Here is a 21,741-nt window from a genome sequence, read left to right as displayed (position 1 = left end):
CTACTAAGGGTGAATAAATTCTCTTTTCAGATGGGACAAAACTTTGCTTTAAATACTTTGCCTTTTGGTTTATGTGCTTGTTATACCTTTTGGTTTTGGGTAATTCTTTCTTTGCATTGTGCACTTGCTTATTTATGATGCAAGTTGCCCCACAACTACAGTTACCCATAGCAACCAGTCTGATCTTTGCATGTCTTTTCTAACTGATCAAACAGACAGTAGAACCCCCATTTTACAAAGCATGCATAAGATGACGCGCCCCGTCAAGGCAGTGTCCATGCATTAGGCGGGGGTTGGGAGAGCAAGCATTTAAGGAGAGAGCCACCTCCCCAAAAAATATAAAATATAATGGTGTCTTTGGAAGAGATCATGCTAAATAGAGAAAAGCAGGTATGGTCTGTCCCCCCCCCCAAAGATAACACTTTATTTTTTCCACTTGGGATAGGACTGAGGCATGGACACTGCCTTGGCTGGGCCCGTCCGCTTATGCATGCTTTGTACAAAACTACAAGTGTCTTTATAAGAAAGTTACAGTTCAGTTGTGCAAGAACATTTTTTTTCAGGGGGCTATATATTGAGAGTACTGGGGTTACCTTGTTTAGTATGTAAATTAGGACACACACACACACTCTCTCTCGCTCTCTCTCTCTCTCTCTCTCTCTCTCTCTCTTAAGGTGCACTCATGGAGCCTTTTAAAACAGACGATGATATATATATATATATATATATATATAGTTTAAAACAGAGGGTCGACGTTACGGTCTGTTCCTAAGACCTTTTTCTAGACCACCACCTTGAAAAAGGTCTTAGGAACAGACCGAAATGTTGACCCTCTGTTTTAAACTATATATATATCATCGTCATGACCCAGGCTATTTCTCCAGTAAGTGAGTGCAGCTGTTTTTCCTTTTTCTATATATATATAATTGTTGGTTTTTTATTTATTTATTTTTTTGCCTCGTCCAGGTAAAGAGCAACGTGATCAACCTGGATTGTCACATAAGTAAATACGCAGCTGTGTGTGAGGAGCTGAAGGCTGAGGTAAGGACTCTTTGGCTGTATCTGATCTGAATGGTCACCCTGGGCATGGAAGGGAATGGACAATTCTAATTCACTGTGTTGCTGATTGATTTAAACAGGTGGCGGAGATGAGAGCAAAGCTTCTTTTCTATAAAATGAAAGAGCAGCCTGATGATGTCATTTTAAACCACAGTCCGGAAGACAAGACGTCCCCTAGGTACCTTTCCTTATTCTCTACCTATTGTTAGCTGCTATTAAGACACGCTGCTTTATGATGTGTGGACCATCCGAAATGGCACCCTAGTGGTGGGACCATTCTAAAGTGACAGATCTGTAGTAAAGGGATAGCCAAGGGGCGTAAAGCTCCTTTCACAAAAAACATTTACTTGAATGTTTACTACATTAATATAAATGTAGCAAACATTAAAGGGATTCTGTCATGATTTTTATGGTGTAGTTTTTATTTCTAAATGACACTGTTTACACTGCAAATAATTCACTCTACAATATAAAATTTCATTCCTGGACCAGCAAGTGTATTTTTTTTTAGTTGTAATATTGGTGTGTAGGCAGCCATCTTAGGTCATTTTGCCTGGTCATGTGCTTTCAGAAAGAACTTTAGGATGGAACTGCTTTCTGGCAGGCTGTTGTTTTTCCTACTCAATGTAACTCAGTGGGACCTGGATTTTACTATTGAGTGCTGTTTTAGATAGGGATGCACCGAATCCAGGATTCGGTTCGGGATTTGACCTTTTTCAAAATCCTTCTGCCTGGCCGAACCAAATTCGAATCCTAATTTGAATATGCAAATTAGGGACAGGAAGGGAAAACGGGTGACTTTTTGTCACAAAACAAGGAAGTTTAAAATGTTTTCCCCTTCTCACCCCTAATTTGCATATACAAATTAGGATTTGGTTCGGTATTCAGCAGAATCTTTCGCAAAGGATTCGGGGGTTCGGCTGAATCCAAATGGTGGATTCGGTGCATCCCCAGGCAGCTGTTATCTTGTGTTAGGGAGCTGCTGTCTGGTTACCTTCCCATTGTTCTATTGTTAGGCTGCTGGGGGGGAAGGTAGAGGGGTGATATCACTCCAACTTGCAGTACAGCAGTAAAGAGTGACTGAAGTTTATCAGAGCACAAGTCACATGACTGGGGGCAGCTGGGAAACTAACAATATGTCTAGCCCCATGTCAGATTTCAAAATTAAATATAAAAAATGTTTGATCTTTTGAGAAAAGTGCATAATTCTGCTGGAGAAGCACTATTAACTGATGCGTTTTGAAAAAAAAACATGTTTTCCCATGACAGTAAACCTTTAACATAATCCCATGTTTATCCTATTGTAAATAATATGCACGTACTGGGTAATATTTAGCATTTTGCCACCTGATATTTCTTGCTTTCTTTCTCCAAGTACGAATTTGATCTGCTGTCCTGCATCGGGTCCTGTCTAGAGACTGATGTGTGAAGCTCGAAAACCAAAGGTCTTGTAGTTTTTTGAGTGAGACAGCCGGGCGTAAAGGTGCTAAAAATTGCCCAGACTCCCATTAGCGTATTGCTTGTCCATCCCTCCCATTTCTTCTGCCTGTTACTGACAGTTGCGGTGCAAGCAGTATAGACTGATAGACGTGTATATATGTTCAATAACCCCTGTCTTCTGTATTTACAACCTCGGCTGCCAAATGGGTATAAATCCAATGACTTGTGAATGGTCACTGCTGATGGAAAAGCAAGTGTCGACTCAACTCTGTGCTGACAAACAAAACTTTAGCTTTGTGCTGGACGTTGCACTCTATTTCCAACACATTGCAGCTCACTATAACAGCAGCAACATGCCCGGGGAGTCTGGAACAGTTTAATTCAAATGCATTACATGTGCTCCGGCTGCTGCAGGGCATAGGAAACATTCTCTCCTTTTAGCTTTGTCTATTTTTCTCTTTTATTTCTCACCATTATGGTCTGCGAGAAGTAAAAAACAAAAAAACATGGGGGGGGGACAAGGGTTCTCAACGTTAGGCTTTGTTCTCTTTTTTTCTTATTGTTATATTTACACGGAAACCGCAATCCCAGCTGAGCAATATGTTTTGCCTCCCGCTTTCATGCTCGTTTTATATACATGCTGCCAAGTCCAGCCATTTCCAGTTATTTCATGTCTCTCTCTGATATTATCCGCACGCTTCATTCTCCCTGCCGGGGCTTTGGAGTTTATTGAATGAATGTGTGAGTTTATTGCGTGCCTTCTGCGAGTAACGGATTTCTTTTGCTCCTATCCCAGACCTTGCCGCGCAAACAGTACTTTCTATACGTTACAGTGGTGCGATGTCTGACCTGCCAATTACCTGAAAATCAAACGTTTTCAGAGTTGACAGTGTTCACGCACCTTTATTTTATTATTTTTTTTTTTTTTACATAAGTCAAACTAAATGAGCTGATGCCAAAAAGGAGGCATTTTCCCCTTAATATATCTGGTATTTAGCTGAATGAACGTGATACTGTGACTTTTATAAAGCCAAATTGGCAGTTCTGTATCTAATTCCAGGCTTGTAGGGTTTGGCCCCTTTTCTGTTAAAGGAGAACTAAACACTAAAAATGAATGGCTAAAAAAACTGCCATATTTTATATAGTGAACTTATTGCACGAGGCTAAAGTTTCAGCTTGTCAATAGCAGCAATGATCCAGGACTTCAAACTTGTCACAGGGGGTCACCATCTTGGAAAGTGTCTGTGACACTCACATGCTCAGTGGGCTCTGATTGGCTGTTGAGAAGCTAAGCTTAGGGCTCGTCACTAATTATCCAGCAGAAAATGAGCTTCCCTGGCTGTAATATAAGCTGATGCTACAGGTTTGCTGATTATTAAATTCTGATGCTAATTGCACTGGTTTCTGTGCTCCATGTAGTAATTATCTGTATTAATTACTAATCAGCCTTATATTGTGACATTTCTATTCTATGTGTACTGTATATTGTGAGTGGGTCCCTAAGCTCAGTAAGTGACAGCAGCACAGAGCATGTGCAGTGAATCAGCAGAAAAGAAGATGGGGAGCTACTGGGGCATCTTTGGAGACACAGATCTTTACTGCTAAAGGGCTGTGGTTGCCTTGGGCTGGTACAGAAGCACAAAACATAATGTGCAACATTTAGTTCTCCTTTAAGGAGTAGTTCACCTATAATTTTTAGCTCTAAAAAATCCTGTTCTTAGCAACTTTTTATAGCTATTGCTACACAAGGCTGCAATATTATTGCTTAGGTTTCTATTCAGAAACTGACCTTTCCGTCACCTAATCTCGTATGGTTGCTAGGGTAAATAGGGTTGCAACCAGATTGCTACTTAAAATCTACACTGGAAACCTGCTGAAAAAAAGCTAACTAATTCACTAATCACAAAAAATCTAACTGCAAAATTGTTTGCATCATGTTAAAAGCTCGTAAACTACCCATTTAAAGGGGTTGTTCACCTTCCAAACACTTTTTTTTCAATTCAGTTGTTTTTAGATTGTTCACCATAAACAAAAAGACTTTTTTCAATTGCTTTCTATCTTTTTTATTTATTACAATTTTCCCAAAAATTAAGTTTATAGTTGAATGTTTTTATATCGATTGTTTCAGTCTGGCAGCTTAGTGATCCAGGAGCAGATTCTGAACTTTTACAGTTTACTACATTGAGTTGATACAATTAGTGGATCCATAGTATCAGTATCTGTGGAACATCAGCAACTATTGTATCAATTCTGACATCTACCTTTAATGAAACTCAGGGATTCTGCTCAGCAGGGACAAATAACAAATTTATCAACTAAATCCCCCAGAGCTGCTTTAGGGTAGGGACACACTGGGCGATTTGGGGATTCGTTTTCCAAAATCGCCCGAAGTTGCCTCACGAGGAAACTTCGGGCGACTTTGGAAAACAAATCGCCGCGTGTGATTAGCGCAGGCGATTTTTCATTTTATCCAGGCGCAGAGTGAGGGGAGGCATTCGGGGAAGATTGGTTGTGGAAAGTCGCGGCGATTAGTCGCCAGGCGACTAAATCTCCCCAAATCGCCCAGTGTGTCCCTACCCTCAGAAGGTGAAACATGAAACTACACTTCAATATGAGAAAAACCATCACAAATAGGAAGTCATTGGAAAAAGTCTTTATTTCTGGGGAACAATCGGAAACCAACTGAACTGAAAAAAGTGTTTGAAGGTGAACAACCCCTTTAAGTGTTGTGCCAGACATGACAATGGTACCGTTCCTCTTAATATATAGTGAATAAAGTAGCCCCTCTTGTAAAATATAAGGATATTATAAGTTACCGAGGAGTTTCATGACCATATAAAAACACGAGACCGAAGGCCGAGTGTTTTTATACAGGTCATGGAACTCCGAGGTAACTTCTAATATCCTCATATTTTGCAACTGGGGGTACTTTATTTATTATAATACACAAATTTCAGCAAGTCATGTGACAGAAATTACATCAGAACTCACCGTTTATAACTGATGACATCAGAACTCACCGTTTATAAGGTTTTAATTTACAAGATATTCATGGCTTTTGTGTATTATATCCGAATAATAGGGTTCACCATAGGTACCTGAACATATTGCCTTTTTTGCCCATTGAAAGGGCAAATTGCTTTTTGAAATGTTTCCATTTCTGTTTCATATCTGTTTTATTTCTGTTTCATATGTGTTTTGAAAACTGGTGTAGTATCAGTGTTTTACCCCAAAATTTTATTTTTATCGTCACCTTGGAACAGGGCAACAACTCTTACTGCTGCCAATGCTAATGTCAGAACATCTGCTCTAGGGCTTTTCCGCATTATAAAGCACTTTACAAACCATTTTATTATACCCAATAGCGTGTTGCTGTCCGGTTCTCCAAGCATTAACTTGGGAAAATACACTCTTTTCATTTCTCCAACTTTCTTTTATTTGGTGCTGTCCCACAGGCTGGAAGAACACTCTGACCTCAGAAGTCCGGAACAGGGATCCGAAGTCCATAGACTAAGCACGTTGTCTTGCCAGAGTCAGGATTGCCAGCCTGCCAAGAATAACCACAGGGAATGGGTAAATGAGAAATGTTCATGTTCCCCAGGCTCTGTTGTCTGAAGCAGGAGAAAAGATGTACAACTATTTCCAAATTTTTCCAAAGTGATATAACTACACACTTCCAATATCATCCCCCTATAACGTACACATGTTTTTAACCTGTACCAGTCACACCTCTTTTATGGCAGTCTTGCCCTCGATTATTTATGCACGATTGTGGGCAACATATGTCCTGAAAATGCGTCTCCATTGAAAATCCTGGATCAGAGGGTAAGGAAAAAGGGTAGGTTATGGAGCTGGGGGAACAAGCATTTTCACGGTCGCAGAATGTCACTTACCGTATATACCCGAGTATAAGCCGAGTTTTTCAGCATCCAAAATGTGCTGAAAAAGTCTACCTCGGCTTATACTCGGGTCAGCGGTATCCGACCCGAGTAGCTGATATTGCAGTCACTTTTAATCATTCCTATACCAACAGTACATTTGGGGAGTGACTGCAATATCCCACAATGCCCTGTTGGTTATATGAAAGAATATCAGTGCGCCCTCTGTTGGTTATATGAAAGAATAACAGTGACTGCAATATCACACAGCGCCATCTGTTGGTTGTATGAAAGAATAACCGTGCGCCCACTGTTGGTTGTATGAAAGAATAACAGTGCCCACTGTTGGTTATATTAAAGAATAACAGTGACTGCAATATCACACAGCACCCTCTGTTGGTTATATGAAAGAATAACAGTGACTGTAATATCACACAGCGCCATCTGTTGGTTATATGAAAGATTAACAGTGACTGCAATATCACACAGCGCCCTCTGTTGGTTATACGAAAGATTAACAGTGACTGCAATATCACACCACGCCCTCTGTTGGTTATATGAAGGATTAACAGTGACTGCAATATCACACAGCGCCCTCTGTTGGTTATATGAAGGATTAACAGTGATGGCAATATCACACAGCGCCCTCTGTTGGTTATATGAAAGAATAACAGTGATGGCAATATCACACAGCGCCCTCTGTTGGTTATATGAAGGATTAACAGTGATGGCAATATCACACAGCGCCCTCTGTTGGTTATATGAAGGATTAACAGTGATGGCAATATCAAACAGCACCCTCTGCACATGGTAGTGGGACAGTGGGACAATGCACACAATAATCCGTTTGGCAATTCTCTGTCACCATCAACTTTGCAAAGAAGTCCGGTTTGATCGCTGGGGGGGTCGCTTTGGCAGAATGTGCGCTGCTGGGAGACAGGGCTGTAGTTGTGTCTAGGCTTATGCTAGAGTAAATAAGTTTTCCCAGTTTTCGTAGGTAAAATTAGGTACCTCGGCTTATACTCGGGTCGGCTTATACTCGAGTATATACGGTAGTCTCTCTTTAAAAGGGGACCGGTCACCCTAAGAAATAATTCCAAATAGTTTTTTTATCATGTTAGTTGAGCAAAATAAAACTTACACACACTACATTTATTATTTACATTTTGTTTCCTTCAGTCTTGGAATTAAACAATTACAACATGCAGGCAGGAGCCATTTTGTGGACACTGTTATTAAAGGGATACTGTCATAGGAAAAAAAAAATTTTTTCAAAATGCATCAGTTAATAGTGCTGCTCCAGCAGAATTCTGCACTGAAATCCATTTATCAAAAGAGAAAACAGATTTTTTTTTATATTCAATTTTGAATTCTGACATGGGGCTAGACATATTGTCAATTTCCCAGCTGCTCCAAGTCATGTGACTTGTGCTCTGATAAACTTCAGTCACTCTTTACTGCTGTACTGCAAGTTAGCGTATCACCCCCTCCCTTTTCCCCCCATCAGCCAAACAAAAGAACAATGGGAAGGTAACCAGATAACAGCTCCCTAACACAAGATAACAGCTGCCTGGTAGATCTAAGAACAGCACTCAATATTGAAAACTCATGTCCCACTGAGACACATTCAGTTACATTGAGAAGGAAAAACAGCAGCCTGCAAGAAAGCATGTCTCTCCTAAAGTGCAGGCACAAGTCACATGACATGGGGCAGCTGGGAAATTGACAAAATGTCTAGCCCCATGTCAGATTTCAAAACTGAATATAAAAAAATCTGTTTGCTCTTTTGTGAAATGGATTTCAGTGCAGAATTCTGCCGGAGTAGCACTATTAACTGATTCATTTTGAAAAAAATGTTTTTTCCCATGACAGTATGCCTTTAAGTGTATCACCCAAAAATCTTGTGTGTGCGCCCGAATGGAGGACCTAATGCATACACATCGCCCTTATCAATTATGAGTGTGGGGAGAGCAGTGACATGTAGGAAGTGCTGAATGCAAAGTGAAAGTAAATGACTACCCCACCTCTATGCCTCAGGCATAGAGGCAGGGCAGGTAATATTTGATTGACCGCTCAGACATTTAAACGCCTTTATAACAGGTATGGATGCTTTATTGAAAAAAACAATATGGGTTCCATGTTTAATTTGCAAGCGACTTTTGTTATACAGTTTTCTCTGTCATCATAGGGGGACACAGGGACGATGGGGTTAAGCTCCACCCTCCAGGAGGCAGGACACTTACTAATAAAATTGTGGGCGTGCCTAACTGGCTTAACCCCCACACTCCAGCTTATCCAATCAGTTTTTTAAGTGTCCTGCTACCAGGAGGATGGACGTCCAGCGACATGGACTATTTTCTTCCTGGGTTCTTACTCTGGGCAGCCTATATTTGCTCTTAGTACAGTCCCAGTATTTCCGCTCACCGGGGTCATTCCTAGCCGCCATAGGCTATAACGACCACCCAGGCATATTCCTGTTAAGTTGGGTCGATAACAGATGGTCTGGCCGGATGAGCACGAGGTGAGTAAATCTACCTTGGGTATAACAGCTCACCTCACATTACTGGCCTGGCAGCCTTCCCCCCTAGGTTGTTAAGCGGAAGTCTCCCTTTCTCTCTATCTTCCTCTCGTTACTGACCTTTCAGCACTCAGCACATGAACTCCAGCAGAGCCCGGGCTTGGATTACACTGTGCGCTCATCTCCGTTCCCCCAGCGCGTCCGTTGCGCTGTCTGGGGGGAGACGGCTGGGGGAGGAGGAGACGGAGTCACGCTGCGCTGGAACGCATGACGCGTATGCGTTCCAGCGGCCATTTTGCGCAGTCCGTCACTCTGCTGCGCACCGAGCGGTTCATTTTTCCGCTCCTGCACGTTCTGCAGCTGTTGTAAGCGATAAGCTTACCCCACACTCCGCTTATTCATTCCTCCATGGCAGAAGGTAGGTCAGAGGGGTTGTTCACGAGGGCGGGGGGGAAGGCTGCCAAAACAGCGCAGATTAAATTTTTTGCCTGTGCCAATTGCAATGTTAAGCTGCCTCGAGGGCAGGGGGAGCCGCTCTGTAAGTCCTGTTTAGTGGGGCAGAGTACAGCGCTCATTTCAGAAGATGTTTCAAGTCCACCAGCGGCTCAGCCAGAGAATCCTTCAAGGGAGAGTATTTCTCAAGGTCAGGGGCTCAGCTCAGATGCTGATGTGCCAGCACCATTGTGGGCCATTCATTTAACACAGTCCCTTGCTTCCTTGCAGGGTCTTCCCTCTATTGCTGACAATTTAGGAAGAATGTTAGCCAGACTTGATCAAAAGACTAGCTCCAAGCGAAAGCGGTCTGAAGAAACTAAAGTGCCTACTACGTCTGTTCATTGTTTGTCTGACGAATCTGCAGCTGAGCAGGCATCCTCACAATCTGAGGGAGAATTACTTCCTTCTGAAGTTTCGTCTGGGGAGGAGGAAGAAACTGTGGAGGATCACAGAGATCATGATAGTCAGCATGATGTGGAGGGTATTATTAAGGGTGTTATGGATGTGTTGAATATATCACAAACGCCCAAATCCCAGGATGATTTGGGGTTATTCAAGAGGAAGCAGAAATCCGAAGTTTGTTTTCCTTCTCATGAGCATCTTCTTCACATAATACAAGAAGAGTGGAGTGTTCCAGAAAGAAAGTTTCAGACGACTAGGAAATTTTCTAAGTCTTATCCATTTTCGAAAGATCTGATAGAAAAGTGGACTAATCCCCCAGCAGTTGATGCACCTGTATCAAGATTGGCCAAGTCCACTACATTGCCAGTCACAGATGCGGCATCCTTCAAAGACCCATCTGACCGAAGATTGGAAGGTTTTCTTAGGTCGATTTATTCTTCGTCTGGGTCAGCTCTTCGCCCATGCCTGGCTTCGGCTTGGGTGGCCAGAGCAATACAAGCGTGGTCCGAATCACTTGTCAAGGACATCCAGAATGCAGTTTCCAGATCCGATCTGTTATCATCAGCCAATGCGATAGCAGAGGCATCGGCTTATTTGTGCGACTCCGCACTAGACACAGTTCAAGTCACGGCACGTACTTCCGCTCTTTCTGTTGCAGCACGTAGAACATTGTGGCTGAAAAATTGGTCAGCAGATCTGAGTTCTAAGAAGTCTTTGACATCTCTTCCATTCAAGGGACAGCGCCTGTTTGGTGAAGAGCTCGAAAAAATTATTTCGCAGGCGACGGGAGGAAAAAGCACCTTTCTTCCGCAGGCCAAAAGTAAAACAACTACTTCCACCAGACGGGGAAGGTTTTTTCGTGGCTCAAGTAGACGATACACACGAAGAAACAATTCACCACAGCGGTCACACTTTCGAGCCAAAACAAACGACAAAAGTCGCACGCATTGGAAGACCAATCGACAGGTTACCAAGCCCGCAGCAGATAAGTCTTCTTCAGCCTGACGGGGTACCCCTTCCGGAGTCGGGGGAACGTATTGGGGGCAAGTTACTCCAATTCCGGGAGGTGTGGATCAACCATGCGTCAGACATGTGGGTGAACGAAATTATTTCCGAAGGTTACCACATAGATTTCTCAACCGTTCCTGGCAAAAGATTCATCATGTCCAGGGTTCCTGTAGATCCAGACAAAGCTGCTGCATTTCTAAATTGCATCACAAATTTAGAACAAACTGGAGTGATTGTTCCAGTGCCACATTCAGAGAGATTTTCCGGATTCTATTCCAACATTTTCATTGTGCCAAAGAAAAACGGTTCCTTCAGGCCGGTACTAGATCTCAAACAGCTGAACAAGTTCGTCAGATCAGTACGATTCAAAATGGAGACTCTGAGATCAGTGATAAGAGGGATGGAGAAAAATCAACTGCTGATGTCTATCGATATCAGAGATGCGTACCTCCATGTACCAATCTGGCCGCCGCATCACTCTTTCCTTCGATTCGCATTCAGGAACCAACACTACCAGTTTGTGGCTCTGCCATTCGGACTCTCTTCAGCCCCCAGAGTGTTCACAAAACTAATGGCAGTATCGGCGGCGGCGTTACGTCTGCAAGGGATTTCAGTCACTCCTTATCTGGACGATCTGCTTCTCAAAGCCAGATCAGAGGAAAAGGCAGAGGAAGATCGGAGCAAGGCAATCAGTCTTCTGCAGAATTTTGGCTGGACCATAAATTGGTCGAAGTCCAATTTGCGACCCAGTCATCACATGACATTCCTGGGTCTCGAGTTCAATACCATTACACAAATGGTGCATCTTCCGTTGGACAAGCAAATGAAGGTCATGAAGCAAGTCCGTCTACTCCTCCGAGATCAGAGTCCAACTGTTCATCTAGGAATGAGAGTACTGGGACTCATGGTTGCTACCATAGAAGCCGTTCCATTTGCACAGATTCACTTACGACCATTGCAAGCGAACATTCTAACGTCATGGAGAGGGGGAGCTCTCACTCGCAAGCTCAATCTATCTCAGTCGACAAGAGTAGCCATCCAGTGGTGGCTGCGACCGACCAATCTCTCCAAGGGTCAATCCTGGGCGACGCAAGATTGGAAGATAATTTCCACAGATGCCAGTCTGAGGGGTTGGGGAGCAACCTGGGACAACTTGTCTGCCCAAGGTCAATGGTCTCCAAGGGAGTCCAAACTTCCAATCAACATCTTAGAGCTAAGGGCAATAAGACTAGCTCTGGCCGAATGGACAGAGTTATTACAAGCAAGTCCGGTTCGATTACAGAGCGACAATGCTACCGCAGTGGCGTACATAAATCGCCAGGGAGGTACTCGCAGCAAAGCGGCGCTGTTGGAAGCTCAACAAATTCTCAGTTGGGCAGAAACCAACGAAGTACAGCTGTCCGCGATCCATATCCCAGGAGTTCTAAACACCAAAGCAGATTACCTCAGCAGAATTCGTCTAGATCCGGGAGAATGGGAACTTCACCCAGAAGTGTTTGCAAAACTAGTACTCCATTGGGGACAACCACAGGTCGATCTAATGGCGTCAAGAAACAACACAAAGGTGCCTCGATTCTTTGCTCGTTACCGAGAGAGACTGGCAGCAGGGGTCGATGCCATGACACAGAAGTGGCAGTTCAGTCTAGCGTACATATTCCCTCCGCTACCCATGCTTCCACGAGTCCTCAAGAAGATCAGACAGTCAGACATCACGGTAATTGTGGTGGCTCCTTACTGGCCTCGGAGGACTTGGTTTTACGACCTTCAGGAAATGTCAATAGCACAACCGATACGTCTCGAGAACAGGCCGGACCTTCTGTTCCAAGGGCCCGTGGCACATCACAACCCAGGGTTGTTCGCTTTGACGGGATGGCTGTTGAGGCAGACATCTGGCGAAGACAAGGGTTAACAGAAGAAGTTATTGCCACATTATTGAGAGCTCGTAAGTCTTCATCTTCAAAATCATACTACAGAGTCTGGCAATCCTATCGGAGTTGGTGCGAGGAGTTCAATCTATCCTTTCACAAGCTTAGCATTCCGAGAGTTCTGTCTTTCCTGCAGCGCGGGCTCAGGCGAGGTCTAAAACTCAGCTCTCTGAAAGTACAAGTATCAGCTCTGTCAATCCTATTTCAGTCCAAACTAGCCTTGAATGATACAGTACGCACTTTTCTACAAGGAGTGGCACATATAGTTCCTCCATATCAGCCTCCAGTTCCAGCATGGGATTTGAATGTTGTTCTTGAAGCCCTTCTGGATCCACCATTCGAACCGATGGGATCTATTTCAGATACTTGGCTTACCTGGAAGGTAGTGTTCTTAATGGCAATTACATCCACTAGAAGAGTGTCAGAACTGAGTGCACTATCGGCAGATCCATCTTTTCTAGTGTTCCACAAGGATAAGGCAGTCCTACGCACAGTTCCGTCTTTCCTTCCTAAGGTGGTCTCGTCATTTCACATCAACCAAGACATTGTTGTTCCCTCTCTCTGTCCGGAACCAAAGAATGATAAGGAACGTCGGCTACACAACTTAGATGTAGTTAGAGCCTTACGATGGTATATTGAAAAATCAAGGTCTTTTCGACGGTCTCAAACTCTCTTCGTATTACCATCAGGGCCCAGGAAGGGTCATCCTGCATCTAAAGCTACCATTTCTAGATGGATCAAGGAGACCATCAGACAGGCATACATGGCCAAAGGGAAGATTCCACCGGAGGGAATTCGAGCTCATTCTACAAGAGCAATCGGAGCTTCCTGGGCTTGGCGTAATTCGGCCTCATTGGACCAGATTTGCAGGGCGGCTACCTGGTCCTCTGTACATACTTTTTCAAAATTCTATAAAGTTGATATTTTTTCTTCAGCTGAAGCATCTTTTGGGCGCAAGGTGCTGCATTCTGTGCTGAAGTAATGATTATTTCGTTTTCCCGCCCTGCTGTTTTGGGGGCTGCTTTGTTAAGTCCCCATCGTCCCTGTGTCCCCCTATGATGACAGAGAAAACAGGATTTTTTATACTTACCGTTAAATCTGTTTCTCTGTGATCAATAGGGGGACACAGGGCGGCCCGCCCTAATGATTTCTTTTGTTGTTAACCAATTGGTTATTACGGGATAATTCCCTGATTTACCTTCTACGTGGGTAATTATTATTTTGTTTATTACGATATCTTGTTACAGCACTTTTTGTGACAAACTGATTGGATAAGCTGGAGTGTGGGGGTTAAGCCAGTTAGGCACGCCCACAATTTTATTAGTAAGTGTCCTGCCTCCTGGAGGGTGGAGCTTAACCCCATCGTCCCTGTGTCCCCCTATTGATCACAGAGAAACAGATTTAACGGTAAGTATAAAAAATCCTGTTTTTTAATTGTAGGTGACAGGTCCACTTTAACTTATTTTAGGACCAAACACCACTAAACCGCAGTCTAGAAGGAGAAAACCTTAAGAACAATCCTTGTCTTCATGAAGCCTTAAAAGATAATGCTGCAGAGAGGTAAGTGCTACTCGTGGTGTGGTTTCTACAATGGCTGTTGTTGTACCTTTATTACATTTACAGAGTTAGTCTTGGAAAGAAACAATCATTTTGGGGTATGCATCCCTGAACACTGACACGTGGAGCTCACTATACATAATACTCTGGGGTGGAAAGTGGACCCGAGCTTCTTCAGGTCTGCAAGGCAGATCTTCCTCGCTCCTCCAGATAATCTAATTATGCATTTAGAGAGGAGAAATATATACCTAGGCCTTAATATATAAGCAATTAAAATAATGACTAACTAGAGATCTTCACATGCAGCTGTAAAAAGAAATGTATACCTTTTTATAGCATGGGTCATCTTCCATTAAAGTTTTAATACATGGATAGCAAAGGGTCACCTGTAATTGTCAAATAGATGAACCCATTAGGATAACACTCTGTATTGGGTTAGACTAGAGCTTTATATTTGTCCGTTTATAGAAGAGCTCACTGTCTGCAAGTTTTTTTTTAGGTGTTTTTATAGCCTTTATCCATTTCATTGCAATAGCACTTTGTTCCAGGCTGGTCACTTCTCTGTTGAACTTTGTGTGGAAGCAGTGTGAAATTCTGAAGCGTGCTGGCCTTCAGACTCCAGAACTAGAGGATGAGCTGAGACAACTGGAATATTTAGCCCTGGGAGGACAGAAGGCAACAGCCGAAAAGGTCACTGAGAAAGAACGGAAGACAGAGGAATGTGAAATGGAAACCCATGAGAAGCAAAAAGAAGAGGTCCCTCAGAGTCCATTAGTAGAAGGTGGGGCTCAGTTGTCTTGTGTTTTAAGTTGAAAGACTGCAATGTCTTGTTTTTAAAGGGATACTGTCATTTGAAAAGATGTTTTTTCCAAACGCATCAGTTAATAGTGCTTCTGCACTGAAATCCGTTTCTTAAAAGAGCAAACAGCTTTTTTTATATTTAATTTTGAAATCTGACATGGGGCTAGACGGTTTCCCAGCTGCCCCTAGTCATGTGACTTGTGCTCTGATAAACTCCAGTCACTCTTTACTGCTCGACTGCAAGTGGGAGTGATATCACCCCCCCCCCCTTTCCCCCCCCCAGCAGCCTAACAACAGAACAATGGGAAGGTAACCAGATAGCAGCTCCCTGATACAAGATAACAGCTGCCTGGTAGATCTAAGAACAGCACTCAATAGTAAAATCTAGGTCTCACTGGGACACAGTCAGTTACATTGAGTAGGAGAAACAACAGCCTGCCAGAAAGCAGTTTAATCCTAAAGTGCTGGCTCTTTCTGAAAGCACATGACCAGGCAAAATGACCTGAGATGCACCTACACACCAATATTACAACAAAAAAAAATACACTTGCTGGTTCAGGAATGAAATTTTATATTGTTAGACTGAATTATTTACAGTATAAACAGTGTAATTTAGAAATAAAATCTACATGTAATCTAGCTCCTTGATATATAGAATGACACATAATCAAAACCTGCCACTGCAGTGATCTTTGGAATCACTGTCTGCAGTGATCCTCAGTCCAAATGCAGTGGCTTTAAAGTTCTAGTCTTAACATGCCATAGGGATGAACCAAATCCACTATTTTGACTAAATCCTGAACCCGGGTAAGGACCTTTGTTCGAGTGACAAAGTTGCGTGATTTTAAGGATTCAGATTTGTTTGATCCAGGCACTTGGTTTTATGTGAATCATGCTGAAAAAGGCAGAGTCCAGAAACAAATCCTGGATTCGGTGCATCCCTACTTTACACAAACTGCTCATTCCATAAAGGTCCAAGATATAAATTAGCAAAGGCATATTAACTGTAGGTCGCAATTGCCTGTAAAACATGAGCCACCATGATGTTTTAAAGGGACATTTGCCAATTTGTTTAACATACATGCAATAAATATTGCTTGTCCTGCTTTTTGCCTCTTGTTTTAATAATAATAAAAAAAAGAATTCATTATGCAGGGCGTTATCTATGCATTTATAATCTAATCTAGCTCGCAAGGACCAAACATGGGGTAGCTTCAGTCTACCTTAGCTCAAGAAATAACAAAAACCATAGATCTTTCATGATTAAAACAAAAGGCAAAATATGTGTTCAGCTCAAGCCCTATAAATTGCACTCATGTTGCACGAGGAGAGAGTCCCTTTAAAGGAACAGGAACACCAAAAATGAAGTGTTTTTTTAAAGGAATGACAATATAATTTACTGTTGCCCTGCCCTGGTTTGCTTCAGAAACACTACTATAATTTATATAAACAAGCTGCTGTGTAGCCAACGGTGCAGCCATTCAAGCACAGGATACACAGTAGATTACAGATAAGTACTACTATAGTTTATATAAACAAGCTGCTGTGTAGCCATGGGGGCAGCCATTGAAGCACAGGATACACAGTAGATAACAGATGAGTACTACTATAGTTTATATAAACAAGCTGCTGTGTAGCCATGGGGCAGCCATTCAAGCACAGGATACACAGTAGATAACAGATAAGTTCTACTATAGTTTATATAAACAAGTTGCTGTGTAGCCATGGGGGCAGCCATTCAAAACTGAAAAGGATAAAAGGCACAGGATACACAGTAGATAACAGATTTCTGAAGAATCCCATTGTATAATATAGAGATTATCTGTTATCTGTTGTGTAACCTGTGCCTGCCCCCATGGCTACACAGCAGCTTGTTTATATAAACCAGGGGTCCCCAACCTTTTTTTACCTGTGAGCCACATTCAAATGTAAAAGGATTTGGGGAGCAACACAAGCATGAAAAAATCCCTTGGGGTACCAAATAAGGACTGTAATTGGATATTTGGTAGCTCCTATGTGGACTGGCAGCTTACAGAAGGCTCTACTTGGCACTATACTTTGTTTTTATGCAATTAAAACTTGATTCCGATCCTGGAATTCAAAAATAAGCACTTGCTTTGAGGACACTGAGAGCAACATTCAATGGGTTGGAGAGCAACATGTTGCTCACGAGCTACTGGTTGGGGAACACTGATATAAACTATAGTAGTACTTATCGGTTATCTTCTGTGTATCCTGGGCTTGAATTGCTGCACCGTTGTTTAATTTAAAACTATTGTAGAGTATCTAAAACAAATACACCGGTTGTACCAGTGCAGTTCAACATTACATTGTTTTTCGTTGCTTCAAAGCACTTTTTTGGTGTTAGAGCTCCTTTAAGTTATTTAAATGTTTACCACAAACAGCATTGCTGGTAGACCGTGCTGAATTACTTTCTGGAACTTATTAGTAGGATTGTGCCTTTTACTTGACACCTTTTACTGAGCAAAGGCATATTAACTGTAGTTAGCCATTGCAAATGGGAAGAATCCCTTTAATCGTTCCTTAATAAAAAATTATATTTAGAAAAAAAGATGTCCCCTTCTAAAAAAACAAATGCTCTGTAAGGCTACAAATGTATTGTTATTGCTTATTACTGATCCTTCTATTCAGGCCTCTCCTATTCATATTCCAGTCTCTTATTCAAATCAATGCATGGTTGCTAGGGGAATTTGGGCCCTAGTTCCCAGATTGCTTAAAATGCAAATTGAAGGCTGCTGAATAAAAAGCTAAATAACTCAAAAACCTCAGAATATCACTCTCTCTGCATCATTCTGAGTTATCTCAAAGGTGAACAACCCCTTTAAATATTTGTTTTATAGTGCCATTTATATCTCTGTTCCTGGTATGTGGTTTTTTTTTTCCAGATGTTGTTCTGGATATTAAAGAGAAGACCATAGAAGACCCAGTCCCTCCTACCAGGAAAAGGAAACCAGGTAAACGAAACAGAGGGGACATTCTTCCAGACAATAGTCCCTCACTCCAAAGCCCAGTTGTACCAGTGAAAAGAAGAAGAGAAGCAGCAAACACTCCAACCAGAGCCATTTTGGCAGTGATCCCCAGCACACCGGAAGTCCAAGTTAAAAGACCCAGAAAATCCTCAATCCCCAGTAAATGCAGATTCTCCCTGAGATCCAGTTTAAATTTGCTGCCCCGCAATACAAATGACAGCAATGTCCAGCCCTCTTCTGACTGCACCCCTAAACAAGTAACCCAGACTGCAAATATACAGTCACACACAGTCACCAGAAGTCGCGTGCCTTTGGGAATCTCTGCCATACAAAACTGTGCCTCTGTCCCTGCATCAGCCCTGGTGCCAAGGGATCTAAATACAACATTTGATTTGTCTGAGGAGGGATGCTTCATATCGAAGCTGGACAAAACGGTGAATTTCGGAACCTCAGACTTTCCTGGCTGGGAAAATGTGCCAATTCACAACATCGACAACAATTTTGGAAAAAGGTTGGTCCCTAAAGTGCAGAACTATCTCTGCATGTCTCATTATTGTTACAGGTTTGGGATCTGTTATCCGGAAACCCGTTACCCATTTTATCCAAATAATCCAAACTTTTAAAAATATTTCCTTTTTCTCTGTAATAATAAAATCGTACCTTGTCCTTGATCCCAACTAAGATATAATTTATCCTTATTAGAGGCAAGACCAGCATATTGGATTTATTTAATGCTTACATGATTTTCTAGTAGACTTAAAGGCATTTTATTTTTAGAGGCATTTTATTGCCAATAGATTAGCTGCAATAGAGCAAGCTAGAATGCTATATTTATTCTGTAGAATGTTTTACCATACCTGAGTAAAAAGCTCTAGAAGCTCTCTGTTTGTTAGGATAGGAGCTGCAGTATTAACATGGTGTGACATCACTTCCTGCTTGAGTCTCTCCCTGCTCTGGGCTCAGATTACAGTAGAGAAGGGAGGGGTGGGGGGAGAGGAGCAAACTGAGCATGCTCTTGCCCAGGGCAATGAGGTTTAAGCTGAAGGCAGGAAGTCTGATACAGAAGCCCATGTGTACACAATAGAAGGAAAGAAATGCCGTGTTTCTTTTGACAGGGGACTCAGAGCAGCACTACTTTGGGGTTTTACTGGTATATTTAGGGGGACCTTTCTGATAAGGCTTACTTAGTTTTAACCTTTCCTTCTCCTTTAAAGGAATAGTTCAGTGTGAAAATAAAAACTGTGTAAATAGATAGGCTGTGCAAAATAAAAAATGTTTCTAATATAGTTAGTTAGCCAAAAATTTAATATATAAAGGCTGGAGTGAACAGATGTCTAATAAAACAGCAGAATCCAACTTCCTGCTTTTCAGGTCTATAACTCTGAGTTAGTCAGCGACTTGAAGGGGGGCCACATGGTACAGTGAGTTTGTAATTGACCCTCAGCATTCAGCTCAGATTCAAAAGCAACAGATATGACCCATGTGGCCCCCCTCAAGTCTCTGATTGGTTACTGCCTGGTAACCAGGGTAACCAGCCAGTGTTAACCAAGAGAGCTGAAAAGCAGGAAGTTGGGTTCTGACTGACAAGTTATACATCAAATCACTCCAGCCTTGCACAGCCTATCTATTTACCCAGTTTTTATTTTTACACTGAACAATTCCTTTAAAAGAGAAGGAAAGCTACCAAAGCAGTTTATTGCCAATAGAATAACCACAACAGCGCAAGCTATAACACTATATTTATTCTGTAGAAAGCTTTACCATACCTGAGTAAATCGCTCTAGAAACTCTTTCTGTTTGTTTAGGATAGCAGCTGCCATACTAGCTTGGCATGACATCACTTCCTGCCTGAGTCGCTCCCTGCTCACTCATAGCTCTGGGCTCAGATTACAGCAGAGAGGGGAGGAGGCAGTGGGGAAAGGGTTGGGGGAGAGTGAGAGAGGAGCAAACTGAGCATGCTCAAGCCCTAGCCCTGGAGGTTTAAACTGAAAACAGGAAGTCTGATACAGAAGCCCATGAGTACACAATAGAAGGAAAGAAATGCTGTTTCTTTTGACAGAGGACTCAGAGCAGAATTACTTTAAAGGTTTACTGGTGTATTTAAATAGACCTTTCTGTTAAAGCTTACTTCATTTTAGCCTTTCCTGCTCCTTTAAAGTATGAAGATTTAAATTATGGAAAGATCCACTATCCGGAAAACTCCAGGTCAGGGCATTCAGGATAACCGGTCCTATACCTGTATGATGTTTTCTCTTCCTTTACTCTTGTCACTAAGCTACAGTTCACTGTATGCTGTTCTAGTAAAGGGGATATAAACCATATAATTATTTTAGCCTCTTACTGCTGGTCATCATCATTTCATAGAAATGCTTTCATTCTAGTTTATTGCAAGGCAATTTTTGGATGAATTTACTACAGCAATTGACAGGAAAGAGAGATTATATTGTAGAGTTTACATCTCAATTGTTTGCATTTCCCAGCTCTGATGTTGCCGTGTTCACCATGAAGGGCCTCTCTGTAAAACACATGAATGCGAATCAGATGGCGTCTGCAGCCAAATCCTACTCGCACAAGAGAAGGCAATCCAGCAGGTAGGCTATAGAAACAGTAAGGAGTCATTCAGCCGGCTGAGGAATTCTCGAGCCTGGTAACATTTAGGTGCTTTTGTATATTCTATTTTGTTTGCAGCAAGAACTTCTGTACTTTGTTAAATTCTATGTATAATGTCTCTCAAAAAATGTTTATAAATGGAGTATACTTCCCTTTCAATTGGTATATGAAACCATTTTCATATTTAAGTATAATTCTAAATAGGGATGCATTGAATTCAGGATTCGGTTCAGCCTTTTTCAGCAGATTCGGCCAAATCCTTGTGCCTGGCAGAACTGAATCCTATTTTGCATATGTAAATTAGGGGCGGGTAGGGAAGTCATGTGATTTTGTCACAAAAGAAGAATTTTTTCCTTTCCTGACCCTAATTTGCATATGCAAATTAGGATTTGGTTCAGTATTCAGACGAATCTTTCACCAAGGATTTGGGGATTCGCCGAATCCCAAATAGTGGATTCGGTGCATCCCTAATTCTAACTAAATAATGTATTTAACTGCTAGCCTAGCACAGATCATTAAAGGGGAATGATTGTGAAAATGAAAATTTAATATAAGCTTCAGCATACTGAAATAAGAAACTTTCTAAATACAACCAAATAAAAAAAATGTACCGTTTCTAAAATAACCAAGTTTACCTTCACTATTCCTCTCTCAACATCTGTTTCTCTTCATTCTCTCTTCGTGCAGCAGTTGGGTGTCAGATATTCATTGACAGTTAGATCTAATATATCTTATAGGGGGGCTCCTTTTGCCTAGAAGATGTTTTAGAGCTTACTCAACCGGAAATCCTCTCTTTCTACATGCAGAAAGTATGCAAAAGGCAGTTACTTTGTTTGTACTGGAATCAATTATTTGAGTGAGCTCTAATTTATCTGCTAGGAAAGGAACATAAACTTGATTATTTCAGAAATGTTACAGAATATTTATTTGATTGAATTTAGAAAGTTTCTTATTTCAGTATGATGAAACTTCATTTTCACATTAGTTCCCCTTTAAAAATACTGCCACGGACGTAACTGCCAGCACCTTTGATTTTTTTTGTTCCTAGTTTCTTCTGC

General features: G+C 41.9%; 1 protein-coding gene across 1 annotated transcript in view; it reads left to right on the top strand.

Annotated features, from left to right (window-relative positions):
- LOC108697803 (kinesin-like protein KIF18B) overlaps positions 1 to 21,741 on the top strand; it is a 42,666-nt gene that overhangs the window by 15,934 nt on the left and 4,991 nt on the right. The window contains 7 exon segments of the mRNA XM_018228229.2: positions 967 to 1,041; positions 1,140 to 1,237; positions 5,955 to 6,072; positions 14,194 to 14,285; positions 14,831 to 15,063; positions 17,990 to 18,584; positions 20,554 to 20,664. Coding sequence (XP_018083718.1) covers positions 967 to 1,041; positions 1,140 to 1,237; positions 5,955 to 6,072; positions 14,194 to 14,285; positions 14,831 to 15,063; positions 17,990 to 18,584; positions 20,554 to 20,664 — 1,322 coding nt within the window.

Source organism: Xenopus laevis, chromosome 7S (assembly GCF_017654675.1).
Source record: "Xenopus laevis strain J_2021 chromosome 7S, Xenopus_laevis_v10.1, whole genome shotgun sequence".
Taxonomy (NCBI): Eukaryota; Metazoa; Chordata; class Amphibia; order Anura; family Pipidae; genus Xenopus; species Xenopus laevis.
The sequence above is the reverse complement of the archived record's forward strand: the minus strand, read 5'-3'. Positions and strand labels throughout refer to the sequence as shown.